This window comes from Aquila chrysaetos, chromosome 14, assembly GCF_900496995.4.
Source record: "Aquila chrysaetos chrysaetos chromosome 14, bAquChr1.4, whole genome shotgun sequence".
NCBI lineage: Eukaryota > Metazoa > Chordata > Aves > Accipitriformes > Accipitridae > Aquila > Aquila chrysaetos.
In genome coordinates, this window is record NC_044017.1 from 4,210,036 (window position 1) to 4,232,775 (window position 22,740).

The following is a 22,740-nucleotide window of genomic DNA, read 5'->3' on the forward strand; positions in this document are numbered from 1 at the left end:
TTTCTTTTGTCAGAATTTAGAATTTCAGTTATTCACCCACTTTTTCAGTAGAAGTTCTGGAGAGTGTGATATCTCAGAAGTAATCAAGACAACATACAGTGGGTGTGAGAACATCAGTGTTTTAGTTCAGATCAGGAGTAGTTCTCAAAGCAAATTAACCCAATCATCTGCACTTAACGCTGCTTTGGATCACACTGCAGAACACACTCAGGACACGGGAACCAGGTTCCTGTCTGATGCAAGACATAAGAAATCCAGGCTTCAGAACTGCACCCAGCACACTCCAGCCACAAATGGGCATTCAGTTCACAGGACAGGACTAGAACTAATCAAAAGTGAAATGCATACAGTGAGAGTAACAGCTCCTCATCATGAGCTGGAAATCGACTTGTACTGGTACACACTCTAATTAAATATTCAAGAATCCTTTATTCACATAAAGAGATTTTGACCCTAGTGACAATTTCTGCAATTGCACTCTCTCAGAACCATAAGCTCAATATTTAGTTTAGATATTGGGCCATAGTTTAAAAGGTAAACAAAAATCTGATACTTCCCTTCAGGCTCAAAGCCCCTTATTTAGTTGCCCCAGTAAAAAACAGTTAAGAAGTGCTTAGCACCTGCCAGCTCCTCTCAGTTGAAAGCAATGAGAATACTGTACAGTGCAGCACATTTGAAAAATCATTCTTCCAATTTGGAGGACAAAATACATATATTAGAATCAAATTTAAGACTTCCATTTTGAAAAAAACCTTGACCTGACATTCCAGTGTTGCCTCTATCCTGTTATATAATATCTTCTCAAACACATCACCGTTTCTCCAACTATCAGTAATTTACAAGGGTAATCCCAAAAAAACACCTTAATCTATCTCTTTCTTATTCAGAGATACACATCTTCACCCATAGACTGTCATATCCACCATTACAGGCTGTAACATCTGACTGAAATGCAACATTTCTTTCAAGAATAAAGTTTATAAGACCAAATACAGTGAAACCTGTCGGCACCTGCTCAACTTAATAAATGAAGCACTAATCAGGAGTGAGAGACAACTACTACAGTCAAGGGAAAAGGAAAGACATCAGAATAAGGCAACTTCTGAGGAGATTTGGCAACAGCACTGGGAGTAAGAACATCAGCCTGCTTCAAGGCCCACAGGGAACATGGTGTGCAAATTAATGAAAAATTATAAATTTTATTAAGCTAACAAAAAAACCCCAACAAACTGTCCTAGAGCCAAACTGAAAATACTTTCTTATAGGACACCACCTCCAAATATCTTTTTGAGGTTATTGTCAAGAACTGTGTATTGAATGCTGTCTTTCCTGTGTTTAATGGTTTCATTTAGGTCTCTCACCTAAGCCTTACTACAGTCCCCTTTTGATCTGTCAGTCCCCTCAGAACTAACCAGATCATATTGCCAGAAGTATGGAATTTCTGCCACACTTTGTAGTGCCATAATTTGACTTGGTCTCTCTGAAGCCTGTCACATATGCAATATCCCAAAGGTCATTATTTAAAACAGAATTCTACTCATTTTTTTGTGCATCTTGGAAAACACAATGTTTGCCCCAGGTTTCAGTAGGGTTCCACAGTATTGTCAGAGTTCACCCATCACACAGAGCTTACCACCTCCTGCAAACTTGGTTGCAGCAGAACCAAAAGAGTACATCCAAGAGCTTAACCATCTCATGCCAATGAGATCAGTTTTGTAATACAGCTGTACTGATCATATTTGTTTTGTTGCGATTTCTCCTCTATATGAGACTTAATTCAGGAAATACATAGAACGCACATCCAGGATGGCAAAAAGTCCCAGAAAAGGATGGTCAGCTTCTCCCTTACTAGCCATTCTATGTGCTATAGTGTAAGAAACAGAAGCTGGCCAAGAACAGCGATTAATTTGCAACAATATATTCTCTTAGACAGTAGCTAGTTTTTCAGAAAGATGCTTCTTTACTGCATGCACAAGAACTAGTGCTGGGTGACAGCACACATACCAATGACGTATCTACCAAACCACAGACAAATGGGATTAGAGTGTGTGACTAGAGGTACTCAAAGCAGTTTCCAACAGGCAACGTGACAGCTACTTCCCCTCCCTAACAGGTAAAAAATGTGGCACATTTCACAGATTCTAAAGCTTTGTTCTCTACTTCTTCTGCAATAGCATCCTATGAACAAATTAATGCCACTAATTCTGTTAAAGAGAAAAAAATGGCAGATGAGAAAAAACCCCAAGAGTTCATTAAAAATTATATTAGATAACATAAAACATGCATATCTTCAATAAGTACTAATTCCTCATGTCTAGACAATTATAGCATATAGCAGAGCTCCACTGACTCACATTACCTTCAATAGATCTTCTGCACTTTCAGCTTACATCCAGAGTTCACTCCACTGAGCTTTCGCCACCTGATATTAACCATCTTTTCCCTTTATAACTAATGGAAAGGGAAAGGTACCTCTCCACAACGAGTTAGACCTTATATAGGCTGAACTACCTTTAGGTGACACTTACCTGTATTTATTACATTACTCGGGCACTATGAATCTGGGCCACAGAAACCCAGGCTCAAATCATTACTTAAAGTCACATGTATTCAAAAGAAGGTAAATCTCTATTGCCCTCCATATATTTTCATCCTTTTAATAGGACACCTGCCATTGTTCATATTATGGTCTCACAAGTAAAGAGAAGAAAGCCAATAAGAAAAAAATTGCGTGTTTCCTACTTAGCTGAAGTTATACGCATCAGATGTGAATGAAAGAATTTCAGCATAAGTTATTAGTTAAACTAGGAATGATTGTGAAGGACAAAAAATTTGTAACAGCTCATGCCTCATGCTCAGTATTAGTAAAAGAGACTTTTACTAATACTGAGTTAGCACTAATCTTTCTGCTAACTAAGGTTGAAATAGAGAAGCCAGGCTGTGTAGGTGGGATGGACCCAAGGAGTGGCAGTAACACAACTGCACAAAGTTTAACACAAAGTGGGTCTTCTACTTAGATTTCCTTTGCTTCTTTTGGGAGAATCATGATCAATATATCACGGGAACATAAAAATGGCCATATTCGGTGGCCCAAATATCCATCTATTCCAATATTCAATGATCAATAGCAGACAGTTAAATAAGGTATAAGAACAGTACAGGAATGTAGTCACACTTTTACGATGTACTTAACTAGAAGTTCCTTCTCCTTCCTTGCCTTTCACCAAGACAATTAGCAGTAATCAAAGTAGTTTGGTAATTCACAAAGCAAAGAAATAAATTTCCTAAATATAAAACATTTTTCACATACACACATAATTTATATAAATAACATGACCCATATATAATATATGCCATATAGGTACATTTTTATATGCTACAGAAAACACATTTTTCTTTAAACATGATTTCTTAGGCATCCAGTTAGTACTTAATGAATATGATTACACGTTGTTTAAAAAGATGGTGTTGTTCCTCTTTCTTAATAAGCTAATATGTAAAACTATATTTTTCTGTGAATATTCCTATTCTATAAATGACCATGAGCAAACAACTTGTCTGTGGTCAAGAGGATGTTCAAAAAGAACATCAAGACTATTTTTTTCTGACACAGAAAAAGCAGACACATTTTGAACAGAAAATGTAAAGTAAAACCGTTGCACAAACGTGACATGACATACATTACCTAACTGGCTTTGATCCAGTGTCTGCAACTATGCCCACTGGTATCTCCTGAAAATTTAGATGGAAAACTACCAATCGTCAGTAAAGAAGCAAACAAATAGCAAGGGAAGAGACAAAGCATTTTCAAAATACACCTTCAGAAGTAGCATATGGCAGCTGAGAGAAGATACCTTAGGAAGATGTTCAGAGACGGTTCTCACAACTTTGCCTTCAACCCCAACCCTTCCTTTGTGCTCTCCTGCTCCTGCTGAGGGAATCCATACACAACAGCCATGCCATGTTCTCTCTAAGCCCAAATTCTCCTCATCCATATCCAACATGATTTCTCTAAAATGCAAATAATTGCAGCCCCTTCTGGGCCTTCCTGTGAGACCAGCCAGCCTTGCCTCTGAAGAGTTGTGCTCCACCCTTTACAGGCTGTGAACATGACAATTTCTCATGGCAATCCAACTTTTTTAAACTGTGAAACAGCAAAATGCTATCCGTGCTCGCTAACCCTTGCTTCTGTGAAGACGCATACGAATGACTGAAAGCTGAGGAACTCGAAGAGAAGAGAGTTGTGGAATGGTGCTGCAATGCCCAATGTAAGGAGTCTGAAGATCAAATGGCCATAAGACCACCAGGGTTTTGGAAATCATTGGAATAGAGATTCACTCTATTCACTCAGAAGGGTTCACTTAAAATAGATGTTAAGACTTAGGAAAAGGAAGCCTATGGTAGAGGCAGACATGCAATGTCCGAGATCAGAGAGTGGAAAAGTCACAGCTAACAGAGAAATAAGGTGGACTTAATGTTAGTAAACATCTTAAAATTATTGTGATTTGCCTGAGGATATAAGTAACAAGAAAAAGGGATTTGCTGCAGGGGGGTGTGGGGAAAATGTAGGATTTAGAAGAGAAGTGCTCTCACTAGTTCAAGGAAACGAACAGAGAAAAGCTGTTGGTTTATGGCACCTCCCTCATCTAAAGGTATTAAGGGCTGGGTGCAGCCAGGTGAAGAGCTGCTTTAAATGTCAGTGTCTGGTAGAAAAATGGGCAACAGGGCCTGGAGAAAATCATTACTGTGTGACCAAGGTGTATCAGATCACCACCCATGGCAGAGAGAGGAGCCTCAGAAACGTGTACCACAACACTGGGGTAAAGACAGAAGCTTAAAGCCTCGGAAGGATAAAATTTAACAAATACCCCAGAGTTTTTGAAGTGCTTTTTAAATCTGGAATTCAATAGGCAAATAAATTATTTGTATCATCCTACTAACTGCAGCAAGACTAATTTTACTAAGCACCACAGAGACAGGATAAAGACCTGTCATCATCTCCTTTCTAAGTCAATGGGTAAACATCCCTGGTTTCAAAAGAACTGGGTCCTGCGCCGTTCTTTCCTGCTCAGTCTTTCTCACACTACGGGCTTTGAAGACACATGTTAAAGGGAAGCCACAGCCAAAACAAACTCCAAGCACCACATCTAATTACACAGAGAAGTAAACCACTAAAGAATGGTCTGTGAACAATATTAAAGCATCAGCCATAATCACAAAAGGTAAAGTCACCTGAGCAGTCTCGACACAGATGCAGGGAAAAATACCCAGGCCTTTGAATACTTACTATGAGCCAATAGAAATCAGGATATTTTTTAAGGCACCACCTACCCCAGTACCCCATCTGAAATATGATGACATATCCAACATATAAGATTCACAACACCACCAGGTTATAAAGACAAAAATATACAGCATCTAAGGCAGAACAAAGAGGGCTACCTCAAATGCAAGTAGCAGATCACTCATTTTGAGTTGTGCAGATCTCAGGCATGAGATTCAACTCCAAGATAGTGAATAGCGGCACAATTAGCAATGTTACCTCTCAAATGCTTCTCCCATTAGAATTACACAAATCTACATTGTCACAAAGCAACAAATGGGCCTGTGGTCTTACATATAAAGAAATGAAAAATGTTCTTTTTTTATTATCACTTGGTAATGCACATAGCAGGAAATATCTTAACAAGAAAGTGAAGAAAGAGCTCTCCAAGACTTCTGAGACAAAGGCAGAACTCATTTTTTTTGTGAAAATGTTTCTTCAATATTTTCACTTACACACACGCACACTAAAACTACGCTGAAGTGACCTGCCTCTCTAAAAGCTGAAAGGAAAGAAGTCTTAGCAAAATCGTTTATGTTTACACTTTTAATCTCACCCTTAAACAAGACTGAATTGAGCATAACCGCACTGAAGGTCAGCTTCTATACTGGCATATCAAATTTCAAGCCAACAGCTCTTTTATTTAAAATATGTTAGATAAAAAGGTAATATGCTCTCTGTAAGAGTTCCCTTGAGGTTAGAAGAACCAATAAATTAACTGTTACCATATGTTTGGCTCCTTTTGGCAAAATTCAGTAACAAAACACTGCCAAACCTCTTTTGGCAGGTAATAATATTTGGTAGCTTATAGTACAACTTGGGAAAAAAAGAAACTGGACAGAAAGCTTGGAAATTAATAGAAGAAACTGTATTTCTATCCTTGTATAGTTAGCTATACACTGTTGAAAGAAAAATTCTAACAAAAGTCAACTCTATGGGTCTGATCTATAATAAGCAGCTGTCTCCTCAAAAAGAGCTGTATCAAATGCAAACCCAAACACTCCAGCTAGTACACTAATGCAAATATTCTGCACTTGTTTTGTAAATAACGCTAGATACGTATGATCTATTTTGCAGATAAGAAGCTTTGTAAAATTAGTATTCCTAAGTGTTAAAATGCATATTATTAGTGCTTTCATTATATGGGTTTTATTTCATTGTAAATGAGCAAAGTCTGGGCTTATTTGCAATGCCATGTTCTTAAGTTTCACTTACGTTAAATTAAATACTTCCCCCCCGACCCCCGACATCTTTTATACCTACAGAATTGAGACTAGAACATGACAGATAAAAAGCCTTTAACACTACACCTCTAATTATAATTATAGACATAGGATATGAAATTCTGGGTATTTTAAGGACATCTATTACAGACTTTTTTTAAATTCCAGCTAAAGAGGTGAGGGAAAACCTAGATGGTCCTATTTGTTTATGAAGGCAAGCAGGACTTGCTCTGTAAGGTCACAAGTTGAAGAAATTAATGCTTTTTCAAATATGAAAATGTCCATTTTATTTTTGTAATCATCTATGATAACGTACTCTACATTTGTTATTATTCTCATTTCCTACAAGGTGGACATAGCCTGTTGTTCATGCCATGATGGTTTACATGTAAAGGAAAAACTGACACTTAAAAATTCTGTATTTCTTTAATCAATTGCATCATCCCATTAAAATCTAATTTTTATGTATATAAATCACTTGCTATTCAGCTTACAGTTCCACACACATATCTGGCAAGCAGTCTGAAGCAGGTTGACAGGTATAGGCCAGACATTTCACTTCTTAAAGTCATGTTATCGCATGGTTAATTCTATATTTGCATTAATTTGATTACAAGCACTTACAGGTAAAAGTAATCCAAAAGTGTAGGTCTAAAGATTATAGTATAAGCTTCTGGAAGGTTTTTTCCAGAAGAAAAATATTTTTGCCATTCTATGGATGCTTGTCTCATTCAGCCATTTGGGATTTTATTAATAATCTTCTCATTACTATATTCATCTTCTGATTTCTTATTTTTTATTTTAAGTAAGGCAGTTTCTGTGAAGACTTGACACTGAAATCAGAGACTTCATTACCCTGCAAAATATATCCACAGTTCAAAGTATTTAAGAGGGTTAAACAAAATGCAAACATTTAATGCAACATTAAGCATGTGAAATAAAAACTTGATTGCCTAAAGAAAGCATGCTACGCTGTTACCCTGGTGACAGGTTAAAAAAGGATTGTGAGCTGAATGGCTGTATGATATGAAATTAAAATGTTTCACATTGAACAATCCAAAATGAATTGGGAAAGGTTAGAGCAGAGGAGAGAGAAATCAATTCTCCAATGGCAATGGTGAATGGAAGTGAAGTCTGAATAGGATTTGCCAGTGGGGTGCAACAGCTGCCAAATATCCTGCAGCCAAAGAATTACAATAATACTGATGAAGTGTGCAAGAGCTTTTGGAATCATTGCAGGGAACAGAGAAATACTCCTACAATAATGAGGCCATTCTGTGTCCCATCCCACTTTCGCAGTTGAATCAAAGGAAAAAGAAACGGTTGAAAATTGTAATACTCAATAACAAAGGTATAAATGAATTATCTATCCCTTCAATCAATATCTTACATTTAACTACAGCTTTTGTGAACCATGAAGCAAGCATGCTAAAGAATGGACAAATCAAGACACATACATGTAAAAGTATGCAGACAATATTGACTAAGAGACTTTTTCTTCCCATATATTTTGTTGACAACATTTCTACTGCAACAGCATCCAGAATAAGCTATACACTACACAAACAGCAGGACACCACCAGTGCCTCAAGGAACTTCACAAGGTAAGGTGCTGATGTTCGTGCTTATCTTTTTTATGTTAATAATCCTACGAAAGAAACACCAGTAAAACTTCTCACATGAATGCAGTTACACATGCATTTGCTAAGCTTAGAGTCCCGCAAAGTCAAGAAAAACTTTGCCCTTCCATAAAAACCTCCAACACAACTTCATTTATGCCCTTCGAAACTCCAAATAAAATACACAGATGGAGAGGAAAAACCATGCTAAAAATAGCTCTAAAAAGACCAGAGAGCACATGGCAATTAGCACGCATCTTGTTAGTTCTACGGTTTCATGCATACACTTTTTACACACCGACAGATATTAAAGAACATGTTTAGTAGGTGTAAACCTGCATGAGAGGAAAGAATTGTTGGGCTTATAAAAGGGATCAAAGGAAAGAGAGAGAGGCCTTGTGGTAAAGAGAGGATCTTGCAGTAGAAGAGGTTGTAAGCAAAGCATGGATGAGAAAAGGGCCAGATTCACAACTAAAAAAGCCAGGAATATGGCAGCACAACAGAAAACATTCACATATGTATACTACATATATTCAAGTTTCAACATTAAGTGAACAGTAGCCACAGAAGCTATAAAGCTCCTATAGCAGCTGCTGTTTTCCCAGCAGACATGGTGAAAATAAAAAATAAACATAGGGACTTAGCCAGGTCCATTTACTTTGGTGAACAGCTTTCCCACCAGCAATCACCTCAGCAAGATGCATGCCGCTGCTTTGGGGATCCTCCCAAGAGATGCTCAGCGAGGTTCAAACTTTTCATAATGATTATCTTCGTAATGTTTTCATGATGGTTATCAACTCTAAAAATTGAGCAAGAGTGGATTCCTGAGTGCCCGGGACACCTTTTTCCCTACCAATGACATAGGGATGACAGGCTATGAAAATTTCCCATAACAGACCATTCTGTTTCTGCAATATTTGTTCATAAATCACTTGGAACAATGGCTGTGCTTTCGAACGACTATATAAATACCTGGTATTACTTATGTTATCAATTCTGATTCCATTAATTTAATCCAATTAAGGAAAAAAATGATACATACATTCTGTAGAAACAGTCATAAATGCTGCCTTGAAATGTCCTATTTCAACTTTTGTATTTTACATAGAAGTTCATTTCCACTGGCCAAAAGTACCTGTTTCATGTATTTGCACCTACTTATTTGTCTCTAGCACATATAATCCTCTTTCCATGATAAGCAAATGAACAATGTAGAAGGGTAAATAATACCAGATTTTAAAGACAGCTAGAATATTATATAGGGCAGCTGGTTTAGCAGTGATTAAGCAAGATTACCAAAAAAAGTAATTATTTATGAGAGGTCAAAAGAACAACATTAAGTAAGACCTAAAGAGACAAGACAGAATTGTCACAACCAGAAGAGCCCATTATAAACGAGGATATCGCATGAAAAAAGTGAGAACAGAGTCTTAGTACCTTGCTAGTCTACGGGGAAAGAAAAAAACCACAGTGGAATAATGGTCTGAAGCTGCAGTAGTTACATAAACATATCGAGGACTTTCAAAGGCATAACAGTAAATCACGAAAAGAATGTTTGACTTGTTGACCAGGGGACCAGAACAGTAAGGATAAGACAGTGTTATTTTCATGAGCTAAGGATGACTGCGTAACTCCAAAGCGAGGGAATGAAGAAAGCCACAAGTGGGCTGGACTTAGTCATCCTTACCAAATGAAAACAAAGTGTTTTATCTTTATATCACACTAGAGGGTATTTGTAGGGTAAGGCAAAGTATAAATATTTGGCTGTACTTGCAATAACTGTTCATGTTATTACTGTGGTTCGGGGGCGTGGAATAAAAATCACGTAATGCAGCTGAGACAATTCAGCAGCGCCTGTGACTGTGCTGCAAGGAAGAACTCTCCCTCTTTCCAAGCGGCCAGTTCGGATGACTCCAGAGAACTTTCCTGACATCATCTTCCTTCTTCTTAAAATTAACGTAACATAACCTTATTTTGTGCTGCTCCGGCAGTGCAGCAGAGCCAGAAAGCTCTCCTATCGGGCAGCTGACCACCCTTCCATATGGGGAAGCCCTAGGCTGGCAAAGAGCTGGCTCTGTCCCAGACTCCAGCAGGGTAATAGGTGTAGTCTATGTGAAAGCAAGCATGCCCGAGAGGTGCGGGGCTTCACCGCTCTCCCAGCGGTTCCCTCGCTGCCCTAATCATGCAATGGCAAAGCAAAGCAGGCATCCGAACAGTCATTACTAAGTGTACCTGAGGATTTACGTCAATATATCTATACCAAATCAACCCAGACGTGAACCTACAATAATTCATTAAATAAAAAGCTAAATATATCCATTTCTGTTCTTGCGGTTCACCAGTCGCGTTATGTCCACTGCACTGGACCCCTGGATTTTCAGGATTTTAGAACATACAAAAATTCAGCCCAGCTACTTCAGAACTTGACAAAAACTTGCTTGTATTTTATCTGTCATTTCTCACTATACACTTACCCGTCCTGTGAAAGTATTATTTTATGCTTAGAAAGCAGCATCCACTTTAGGTCTCAAAATACTTTATACATGTTGATAAATAAATATTTACAAAACCTCAATAATGCAGTAAAGTATTAAGGCCATTTTGCCTTCTTGTAAACTGAGGCCCAACCCAACTGACTTCTCTAAGGTCCCACAAGAACAGTTAGGAGTTTAACTCAAGACTCCCTAATCCCAGTCTTCTATATTAAACACACAAGCAAGAAAAACCTTTAGGGTTTTTTGCTAGCAATATAGAATATTTTCCAATGTGTTACCATCTTTTTGCATGTAGTATCAGGTAATATGGGCATGCAGCCTCACTGTTTTTTTCCAAGTCATAAATGATGAAAGGGTAAAACCCATAGAAAAATTAGGAAAATACACTTAGCAGCCAACACAAGCAACGCATAGGAAGTGCTGTAGGCAATTGGGTTTAGAAGTATAAACATCACATTAGTAGACCCATGAGATAGCATGATGTAGCCACACCTGGAGAGTCACTCTCCTATTCCCCTCCCAGCCCACTAATGAAAACAAGCCTGAAGCCAAAATGTGAAGATTCAACTGTACAACATCATTTTTGGTCTCAAAGGCTAACTACATCAAACAGACGTAAAATAAGCTGGATTCACTTCAGCCAAAATATGTTTCCACTTGAAACAAGATCGAGTTCTGTCTAGAAGACCTTGGGATTTTACTAGATGCTGTAAATCTGTTCAGCAGCTGTGGGTGGCACCAGTTTCACAATAAACTGGACTATGGAGTAAGTAGGAAAAGTCCTAGGTAAAATAACTGAAAGCTGAACAATGAAACAATCATCAATCATTCATGGCTCTTTCCTGTAGGAAACATGGGCCCCTATTATCTGGATGTAACAGTGAAATATTCACATTAGTATCTGGCTCACAAAATACCAAGATTTTCATTAGCTAATCATCTTTCAAAAAAACAAAACAAAAAAAAACAAACCAAAACACAACAACACTCCCCACAACAACGTTCTTCCCAAGAAAACTGGCTGAATAACCACCAGTTAAATAAAAAAAAAAAAAAAAAACCACACAGAAAAAGCTCTAAATATTCGTTGCATAACAAAGTAAATGTCTGTATTCCTGTACCTCTGAGCATGCACAGGTCTCCAGCAGCTGCTCTTGCTAAAGGTTGGCGAATTACTCCTAGGAGACTGTTGGTGAGACCAGGGGCACATAGCAATGCAGACAGTGGAAACTCACCTGTGAGTGCTCCACCCAAATCATAATACAATTTATTCTAACACAGGAAAGGCAAACCGGCCTTCACCTTGTGGCCTGTATTAACCTCCACAACACACAAACTACTGCAACAAAGAATCCTGCTACGGGGGTCACATCTAATTGACACTAGCTGAAGAAAGTTGGGTGTTTGATCCTTAATGAGGCAACAGCTCGCTGATCATCAGAGCATGTTCCAGTAAGAACCTTACAGTTGATGATTCAGTCACCCAGAGCACTGCAAAACATGGATTTTCCAGTCACACCCCGCAAATATCATCAACTGTAGAGGAGAACCCCCATCATGAGACTGCTACTAGTCTGATCTGTGGCACAGAGCTAAGGCCCACCTCTGCACCCCTTTTATGAGCCATCCTCTGCTCACCTCCTGCTCCTTGCTACACATTCCCACTCTGGTAGCTCTTCCAGAATAATTTCACTTGTTATGAGTACTTAACCTAGTTCTGTCAGAATGATCTAAAGTATTATAAAACTGTTTCTATACTAATACAGGTCATTTTAGCAGAACCAGAGTAGAAAGCAACTACACACACAATCACACCTGCGTACCTGGGGAAGGAGGAGGAAAGGCAGAGACCAAGGGAGAAGCAGGCTGGGACAACAACTCCTTAATCTGGCTCAGCTGCCTTTCATCTGATTACAGTCTCAGTAGCCCTGACAGTGAAAGGTGGAGCTTCTGTGAAGACTTCAAGCATGGTTCTTTCTGTCTATATGACTAGAATAACAATCCTGAGCTTGGGCTGAATAAATCATGGGGAAAAAAGGGAACCCAAAATACCCCTACAGTTCTGAAAAGAATGCATATTACAAATATGGCTCCCAAAAGGGAAAAGAAAACAAACAAAAACCAAAGAAAAGCATATAACTCAAGTTCAGCAGAAAACTGTCTATTTGACAGCTGTGACAAGTTTAGAAGAAATAATGCATGATTTCTTTTCAGTGCAATTCCTTACACAAAAATTCCTCAATTGCTTTCAGTGCATGCAAAAGAAAAAAAATGCTGTCAACATAAATAGTGGCAGAGAGCTGAAATTTTGAAGATGATGATCAACATGTCAATGTACTTTTCCAAACCATTAGGACAATGTTATGGATCAACTTTGGAGCGTGCAGTCTGTCTAATCTGCTTACATGTTCCAACATGGATTTAAAATTCACACAGACTCCAAACACCCAATTCTGCCACAGTGAACTGCATCCAAGATTACAACTGGCCTTTTTGGTTTGTTGCCAGTAGCACAGGTTCCTACCCTGCACTTTTTGTTTACTAGTATTTTTCAAACAGATTGCAGTCATACCAATAAAGATGTGCTTTCTGTGCCCACAATCCTGCTCCCTAAAAAGTACCCATGACATGGAACACCTTCAAAAACAAGTCAGATGCAGTTTCGGTAAATTGAGGACATGCCGTGAAGGATCCTTGATGGGACTGCAGTAACTTGTATGCTCCACAGTCCTCAGTCCCCTCTAGAGGGAGTCCACTAGCTGCTCTAAGGAATGGAGAACACTGTCCAAGACACTGCACAATCCTTTGACCTCATTCTGCCTTCGTTTCTTTGACTGTTCCTCTGAAGGAGCTGCATGATTTTGAGGAAAGGGTATCATTATCAGGTTTGGTTTGCTTCAGAAGTTACTTACCAGTAAGCCTTTTTGCATTATCTTGTCCTTACTTGGCCTCAAACAGGCAGCTTTACTATCATTAAAACAAGTAGATCTAACAATATACGTGGATTGAAACTGTGACCTATTCAATAAGAACTACACTTGGCCACCACTTGGAGAAAATTTTAAAGCTCAGCATCTGAAGCATTCATTCCAGATCTGTATATGCCTCAACAGACAGAAAAGACCATCCTTTGAAAGCTGAGCTGAATGTAAGTACACCCCATCATGGCAAGAGAAAGTGATCTTCCCTGTACTGTAAAGATTTGTTAGCTTCACCATTTAAAATCTGAAAAATCAGACCTTAATCTAGTCTTAGAAATTTCATGTGGTCAGACTCTGCTGCCTTCTCTGCTCATGGTGGAGGAATATGTGCTAGGGAGTTGAGACTCCAAAAATAAGCTAATTTTTTTCAAAGCAGGGGTCTATATTTTTTCCCCTAATGCAGCACAAAAAGAGATGAATGACCATGCCTGATTGCTCAATGCAATATTTCATTTGCATATCTGATATCTCAGTTAAAATAGTTGTATATGTCTTTTCTATTAAGATGCAGAAACACCTAGTACTGAAAGAAAATACTTGCAATAGAAAGAAAACATACAAGATTCTTCAAAAATTGGAGTCCTGTCCTTTTCTTTTTAGCAAGTAAGAACATTTTACAGGCCAGAGGAAAAAAATCTATTGTATTCCCTGCTCTGATTGGAGCAGTTTGAGAATCACAACTCAAATCAACAATTCCTATCCTTTCTCTAAGTACAAAGTAATCCATTACTTCTCTATAGCAGTACCAGACTACTGAACTTCCTATGCTTGCCAGTAAAAACTACAATCAAAGCTCCTCCTCGTTTTCCCTCATTCACCTTTTATTTAGGGAACAGTGGCCTTCGAGTGTCTGTTCTTCTCCTTATGCCATTTGGTATGGAAGATATAACTCTTGGAAGGAAATAAAAAGGTGCTTTATTTTCCCCTATAGGTGCATAAGGCAAGCAATGACCTAGCCCTACATATGCTATATATTACAAAGCCGTTATGCTCTCCCTAAGTCTCTCTTTTTTTTTTCTTTTTCTTTTTTTTTTAACACCATATGGTACTATTTATCTTTGTGGGTACAAATAAAAATAAAGACTTCTTGAAACCACATTTGATTTATTCCTGACCACTGTAAAATCAGTAATAGAATACACTGTCAAACCACTGGCATGGAATGTGAATAATGTCTATCCTGCATTCTGACTTCCCTCTCACACAAACACACACACACACACACACGCAACTCCATTAAAGAATGTGAGGCAAGAAGAAAGAGTCATGCTGAAGTTAGGATTCACTGTGGCAACCATTGCAAACACCAACTACCCAAGCAAGTTTCACAAATTCAATTGTTCTAATAGAACGTCTCAAGGCATCAACAATGATGGGCCAGAGGACAACGAAAGCTCAAAACGTGCTAGAGGAAAGAAGCATATTCTTCCAAAAAGCCGAAGAAGTGAGTTAGTATTTTGACACAAGCTACTGCAATGGCTGGCCAGTTAACAGTACTACCTAGGTTACTAGCAGCTACTATCCAACAGAATGAGGGAGTGGGGAAACAAGAACACCAAAAAACATACTTAAAGCAAGGTGCTGACTCTTCCAGCATTTACCAGTCAGAAGTGTTTTTAGAGTTAGACCCTAAACTATTAAGGTTCTTCGTCAAGGTAGCAAATTACTCATGAATCCACAATATTTTAAAGCTCAGTAGCTAAATATTCATATTATCCCAGAGTGCTTAGATCGCTTCAAATGGGCACATGGGAAATTTGTGATGCTCAATTTGTGGTTAGTTACTAATGCAGCAACATTTTGCATTAATGAAACTCCTGATGTGCATTAATTACTGTACTGGCTTGTAACACATTTTTGCGCCTATTAGTTTGCTAATATGTAGAATAAAAATAATCATGTATGACTTGTGTGAGTAGGGAAATGTGAGCCACAACTCATTTGAATTTAGAAAAAACAGACTATATTAAGAAACCATGCAGTTTCTCACCAGTGTCTCTCATGCATGAGAAGATGCCATTAACAAAACGCATCAGCACATCTGAGTTCCTAGAAACAAACTTACCTTGGAGTCCCTAGAAATCGCTGTGATCTCAGTTGTTCAGCCACGTACAAAGATGCTGCTGTTGCCAGTAGTTCTCTTCGTTCAAGATCTGTCAACTTGTGTCCTAGTTTTCAGAAAGCAATTAAAAAAAAAAAAAATTAGGTACTGCAGACACAGAAAGTAACAACTACCAGTGACGACACTGCTCAGTCCTTATACATGAAACCTACATTTTTCCCTCTGAATTAAGATGAGGCTTAGCAGAGCAGACGCTCTGCGTTTCAGAGTTTAAATTGCATGTTTTCATACAGACCAGCCCTACTGCTAACACTGGTATCTCTGTTAAAAACAATTTGACAACTGAAAGAAAAAAAGCTGAACGATACTGCAGCATCTTGTTTTCGTTACTGAAATGTCACTGGTTGACATATTGTGCCTCATGCTGGTAAGGAATCCATCTGTACATTAGAACTTACTCAAAATATACAGCATTCTTTCTCAGTACTTTACCTTGCAAAGGCTACAGATCTTCCAAGCAAAAGGGATAATGCAACAGTATAAACCCCAGAAATAAATGGGGATAAAACTACTTGTCAGCCCTGGGTCATTTAGTGCCATTTGTGTAATCATCAGTTTGCAACTAATAGAGTCAAAGTCATGTTTGGCACTTCATAAGCAGAAAAATGGCTCAAAGAAGCCTACAATCTGAAGGCAGGCAAGCTAATAAAGATTTGGACAAAAAGGTGCAAAGCAGGGTGATTGGAAGCAGGTTTTCTCCCAACCTGGTCTTGTTGCAGAAAGTGAAGGTTAATTAGAAATTCAATTGTCCATTCAGCAGGCTAAAAGACAGAGCACAGTGACAGAACTTTGCCCTCCCCATCTTTAGTTTAGAAACCACACAACACAGATTTGGTATGAAAAGCTGGCAAATAGGTGGCCAAGACTGGTGTCACCAGAGAAGTAAAACAGTCAAAACTGATGTGAGAAGGAGCAAAAGGACAAGTAAAATACTCAGTCCATAAGGCAGTAGCAGGAAGTTAAAGATGATGTAGAAGAGGACAAGAAGTGCAAAGCTGAATTGTCATGGAGAAAAAGAGGCAAACTTTATCCTCAGGAGAGAGATTTTTGCACAGATGAAAGCCAGAGTGTTTCAAAAAGCCATGGGGGAGGATAACACAATAAATAAAGTTAAAAAAAGATAAAGGTTAAGACTGAAAGACTTAGCTGAACTCAGGTACAACACAGCTCTCAAAAAGCGCTTTACATGTATGTATCACAACCAATGCCATCATCCATGGCAAGTATGGATTTCACATGAAGGGATGGGGGAAGAGGGAGGGGAAGGGGTTTAGAAGGCTGTATCTCCCCGAGCAACTCTACCCGGGGGGGCACGTTCACTTCCAGTCCTGCAGCAGAGAAGCAGTTACACAGCTCCCTTCTACATCTCCACTCTCCCATCACCTCAGCACTACTGCATGTAATGTTAATTCACATGCCCCAGTACCGGTCACTAGCAAGTGACAATTTCTAGCAGCAGCATGAAACAAGACTAATACAATCCTCAAGAAAACCCAGAATGGAGGCCTCTGAAGAGGACTGGAGCAGACTTCACAGCAACAAGTGCACGATTTCAAAACAGGACGTCTTCTGTGCAGGACCCATCACTCCACTGGGCTTATTAAATATGAATAGGTAAAGAGGCTGCTTGGAGTCCACCTCAGCAATGCAATCATGCCATGGTGATGGAAACACACTCATTACAGTTCCGGCCAAAAGTAAAAAAGGAGCTGTCACAGGCCAAAAAATTTAAAAATAACAAAAGCCAGCAATTCTGCATCAAGCTATTTTTAATTTAGTCCACATTAACATATTCTGGCTAAAGATTACTGCAACTTCCTTTGCTCAGTATTTATTATTTTTTATCTGCCTTGAAATGGAAACTCTTCATGCAGAAATACAAATGCTGAAAGGTTGAGGAACTGGCTTGAGAAACAAACTTGATCCTTCCTTTGCCAGTTACTAGAAAAACTGATTGCAAAGCAAAAGTCAAAAAATGCTGAACTTCTGTACTATTTGTGTATATATACACACACACACGTGTATATATAAGCCTTAAATAATTATACAATGCAATGACATCAACTATCTGGCTCTGAAATGTGCTGATTTTCCAATTGTTTACACACAGTGAAGAAGCTCTGAGATCATTTTTCCAAAATGCTGTATCTAAAATTGATTATTTGTTTACATATCTCAGCTAAAGATACATCAGGAATCTATCCTAAAACCTTTGCTTTTCAGTCACCCTACCTAACACCCATGACAAGTCCGAGTGACCAAAACTGCATGTTCCCACCTGCTCCAACACACACTGGTGGTATCAATTCATATAAAGGAACAAGGTAAAACTAGAAAGATCCCAGTTTGAAGGTTTTATTGCATGACCTTCATCTTGGATGAAATCAATAACTGCTTTTGCACTTGCTGTGCTGCAAAAACTATTTTCTCTCCCTGTATCTTCAATAAAAAAAATCAAACTCCAAACAGTGAACAAAGGTCAATAATTTAAAACAGGTTAACAACTGATCAAGAGTTACATTCACCACCTCATTATCACAAACATGAAAAAATATTTATCCACTTTCTCTATTTGTCACTATTTCCATTAGTTGTGGCATAGATGTGGCAAGCAGAAAACCCATCATGACTGTAGTATCCAATGTGGGATTTCTGGGAGATAATATAAACTGTTAACAAGAACACACCAAAATTAGGTTTTGGTCTTTGGCAGTAAACATACAATCCTACCACAGAATGTCCTCAGCATAACTTTGGAGGCATACCTCGAAAGCTTGATTAAAGGCTGCTTCCTAAGGATGGCAATTTACCTTTATTACACAAGACTGACTGCTGTCAGTCCTGCCTTAGTTCTCTGAACTCCCGTCCTATTTCCCTTGCCTTCTGCTCTTGCTCTGCTGCTATGCTCAACAGAATTTTAAACAGTTTTGAAGTTAAGCTTTCAATTACTTTACTGTATTTGGAAATACACAAACGTTCCTGATAGTGATACCTTTGTTTCACTTCAAGTATTATTTTACTTTAGAAGCCACCCCTCAGGATTTCAACTGGGTGTCTTGAGGTACAAGTTAATATTCACCATCAATAAAGAGACAACAACGCAGCGTTTCACATTCACCACGCAGAAGATTGATCTGAAAAGTAACAAAGCTACCTCTGGGGCATTTCTCCAAGTGCTGCCTTCATAGGGAGTGAAATGAGTAAGTAGCAAAGGTTCCCCAGCTTTCAACGTGGGAAGTTCTGCCGTTGCTCTTTCCTACTGTCATCACTGCAGACTCCTGGGCTACACAGAGATTTCATCTCCACCGTAAAATGTAAATCAGCTCCCAAATCTCTCTGCTCAACCTGGGATATACTTCTGCATTATCACTATCATCACTGAGCTGAATTATATAAGGTGAACGTAAAACAGGATTTATGGCTATAAAATTAAGTCACAGCTAAAGGAGTGGAAACACTGTTGTTCATATTATTTAAAACTAGACCGCACGCATCTATTAGTACTAAATGACAGAACCCTGTTCGGAAGGAAGACAAGGAAAAAGTATTTCTCTCTCATTTCCCTGATGTTATGATTGCTTAAATCAATATTATCCCAGTATCCCCCAAGCTGAGTCAAAAAGGTTCATGCAATTACTTTACATAACCAACTTCAAATTAAATTACATAAAAGGTCATTTTTCCCATAACAGCCTCATTTGCATTTTGTCCTAGAAATGTGTTTCCTACTATCAATTACCGGAAAAAAAACAAACAAAACAAACAAGCCCTGGTTATGCGCCCCAGTCTGTTACTTAATACTTGAAAAGTGACTGTTTTCTGATTGGGAAGAACAAAAATTTAAAGCAAAATGGGCAAGATAGAAAGTGCAATGCATAATTCAGATCCATACCAATGCAGGCAATGTTTATATCATTCCTAGGTTCTGTTTTGGCTCCAGTTTTTCCCCAATGGATTTTGAAGTTGACCATTACAGACAGCATGTATACCAAGTAGGCTGAGGCAGAATACAAAGTTGGATGTTATTAAAGGGTTTAATTTCTTCTGAAGTCCAGCAGAGCTTTGCTCCACCCAAACGGTCATGGTAAAAGACAGACAATATTGTCTGCATATGCAATCTCAAACCATTCAGAATAGTGAAGAAGTACGTCTCTCAGAGAGCTCATGATAACTTGTAAGATGGATGCTATAGCACAGAGAAAGGAAACCCCTGTTTTGAATTCTAAAGGGATTAGTGACAGTCCAAGAAACATTTCTTGGCTTCATCTGCCAGAAAGAAGAAAGTCAAGTAAGATGTTAAGTCAATTTTTATAATCCAGTAGCTTCATAAAATGAAGACAAAGATTAGATTCCAGTGTGGAGAAGATGAATCGAATTAACAGCAACCATCCTCTCCCTTCCTTCTAACACTAACACAGCCAGGGGAAGCTGCATTCCCCCCTCCAACTGAAAACAAAAGTCTCCAGACTTAAATTTAAAAGTCATATCTACAGTCCCAATTCATCTAAAAAGTACTTTCGTTCATAACAGAATCATGGAATGACTGAGCTTGAAGGGTCCTTGGGAGGTCTTTAGTGTATTCAGTGCACCCCCCCACTCCACCAAGCAATCTCAACACCAAATTCAGACCAGTTTGCTCAGAGGTTTGTGCAGTCAGGTTTTGAGTATCTCCAATTTATGACCACTATCTTGCCCTGCTGCTGTGCAACTCACTGAAGAGCCTGACTTCATCTTCTTGGGAACCCCTCAGAGGTACGAGAAGGCTGCCATTAGGCCCACCCTAAGCTTTCTTATTTCCAGGCTAAACAAGCCTTGTTCTCCCAGCCGCTCCTCACAGGTCCTCTGGGCCAACCCCACCACCACCCTGGTGGCTCTTCTTTTTCTTACTCAAGCTTATTGACATCCTTCTTATATGCGTGAGGGGGTTAAAACTGGACACAGCATACTAGAGGTGGTTTAGAAAGTGTTGAGTAAAGTGGATTAATCATTTCCACCAACCCATATAATTGTAACAAACACAGCGTACCTAAAAGCCTTCACCTCGCACACAGTCTCTGGAGCCAATACACAATTGCAGGAGGGAGAGGTGCTTCCTCCTTCTTCCTTTCTGTATCAGAAATCAGTTAACATAAAGGATTGTCCATCAGAAACTTCTGCTCTTCCTCACCACCCAAATGAAGTAAACATGCTAGAATAGGGGAAGTAAAGGATTCTTTTTCCTTTTTTCCCCTGTGCTGTGGTATGACTTTTGTGATAACCTCTTGGAAAATGCCCCATTTCTCATTTGTGCAGCTTATCTCTCCAAAAGTGACTGACCAAGCTGTTTCGGGTTTGTGTGGCGGGTGAGGGTCGGCAGGGCCGGCTCCTGCTGGAAGCTGCTGGAAGCTCCCCCGGCCGGGAGCCGGACCCGCCGCTGGGAGAGCAGATTCCAGAGGGGAAACCTGCCGGGAGTCGGGGGATCGGGGTGCGAGAGGAACCCCCGCGCGGATCCCGAGGGCAGGGAGCAGCCCGCGGGGAGACCAGGCGGCAGGCTGTCCCCCCCCGGCCCACGGAGGGGAGCGGGGGAGCGGACGCCCACCTGCGGCCCGGGGAGAGAGGAGCCCACGCCGGAGCAGGGGGTGGGCGCCCCCCGAGATGGCCGCCGCTCCCCGGGGAAGCCCGCGCCGGGGCAGCCCGGCACTGAAGGACCGCGGCCCGCGGGAGGGACCCCGCGCCGGCGCAGGGGCCGAGCGCGGAGTCCTCCTCCCCCCGAGGAGGAAGGAGCGGCAGAGACGAGGGGTGAGGAACCGACCCCGGCCCCCGGCCCCTGCTCCCCTGGGGAGAGAGAGCCGGGAGTGGGGCTGAGGCGGGAGGGCGGGGGGCGGGGGGGAAGCTGCTCTCGGGTTGGGGTTTACTCCCCATTATCCTTCTTTTGGTTCGACTGGTAGCACATTAAATTGATTTTGTTTCTTCCCCAAGCTGAGCCTGTCTTTTGCCCGTGACCATAAGTGGAGAGTGATCCCTCCCTGTCCTCGTCTCGACCCACGAGCGTTTCTTTACATTTTCTCCTCATCCCACCAGGGCCAGGGGGAGGAGTGAGCGAGCAGCTGCGTGGTGCTTTGTTACCGGCTGGGTTTAAACCACATCTCAAATGCTTGTGTCGTCATTTAATAACCAGGAAGAGCGGACCACTTAAAAAAAAAAAAAAAAAACTCAATATTATAACAGATATCCAGGAAAAACTTAACTGTGAAACAGACTGAACCACAAAGAATGAACCAATGAATAGGATACTAACCTTAGGATACTAACCTAAGGATCCTGGAGTTTAATTTGTTCTTTGTCAAAGACTCCTCTTGGATCTTTGTGAAAACAGAGATACTTTCTGTGCCTACAGAATAGGGATAATAGATAGTATATTCCTTTCTCACCATGCAGGAGGTGCAGAGGAAGGAACAGAGACATCCCAGGCTGCTTGGAAGCTGCAGAAGGACAGCTCATCTGACAATACTCTTATCTAGTAGTATGGGCTACTCCTGCATGCTTGGCAAACATTTTTATTCTGTGAGCAAAGTGCTTGGAGGCCACTCTAAGACAGATGTATTTGTGTCACCTGACCTAATCAGGGCTGCTGCACGCGCCCTCAGATCCACACTCCTCCCAAAGCACGCATATGTGCTCAGAGCAACGACCCGCTCCGGCTGACCCACTGCCAGCCGGCGTTCGAGCCGTCCATCCCTCGTACAGACAACAAAAGGGTATGGCAGCAGCTGTTTTCCCACACTAATCATACCCTGAGCAAGGTTACTTTCAGCACAGCAATATTTTAAAATAACTTGCAATAAACAAATTGGTTTTGTTAATGAGTGCTTATTTAAAGAAGGGAAGAAAAAGAGTTAAACCCTAATCATGAAAATTACTAAACATTCCCATTCTAGATGTAATTTGAAGTGGGCATCACAGGTTAATGGAAAAGCTGCCAAGATATTTCTAATAAT

At 40.0% G+C, this 22,740-nt stretch overlaps 1 protein-coding gene across 5 annotated transcripts in view; it reads right to left on the reverse strand.

Annotated features, from left to right (window-relative positions):
- The window catches only part of PCCA (propionyl-CoA carboxylase subunit alpha), a 300,837-nt gene that overhangs the window by 122,174 nt on the left and 155,923 nt on the right, over positions 1 to 22,740 (reverse strand). For all 5 annotated transcript variants that reach the window (XM_030036718.1, XM_030036720.2, XM_041128640.1 and 2 more), the window contains one exon: positions 15,707 to 15,809. In XM_030036718.1, coding sequence (XP_029892578.1) covers positions 15,707 to 15,809 — 103 coding nt within the window. The remainder of the gene's footprint in view (positions 1 to 15,706; positions 15,810 to 22,740) is intronic.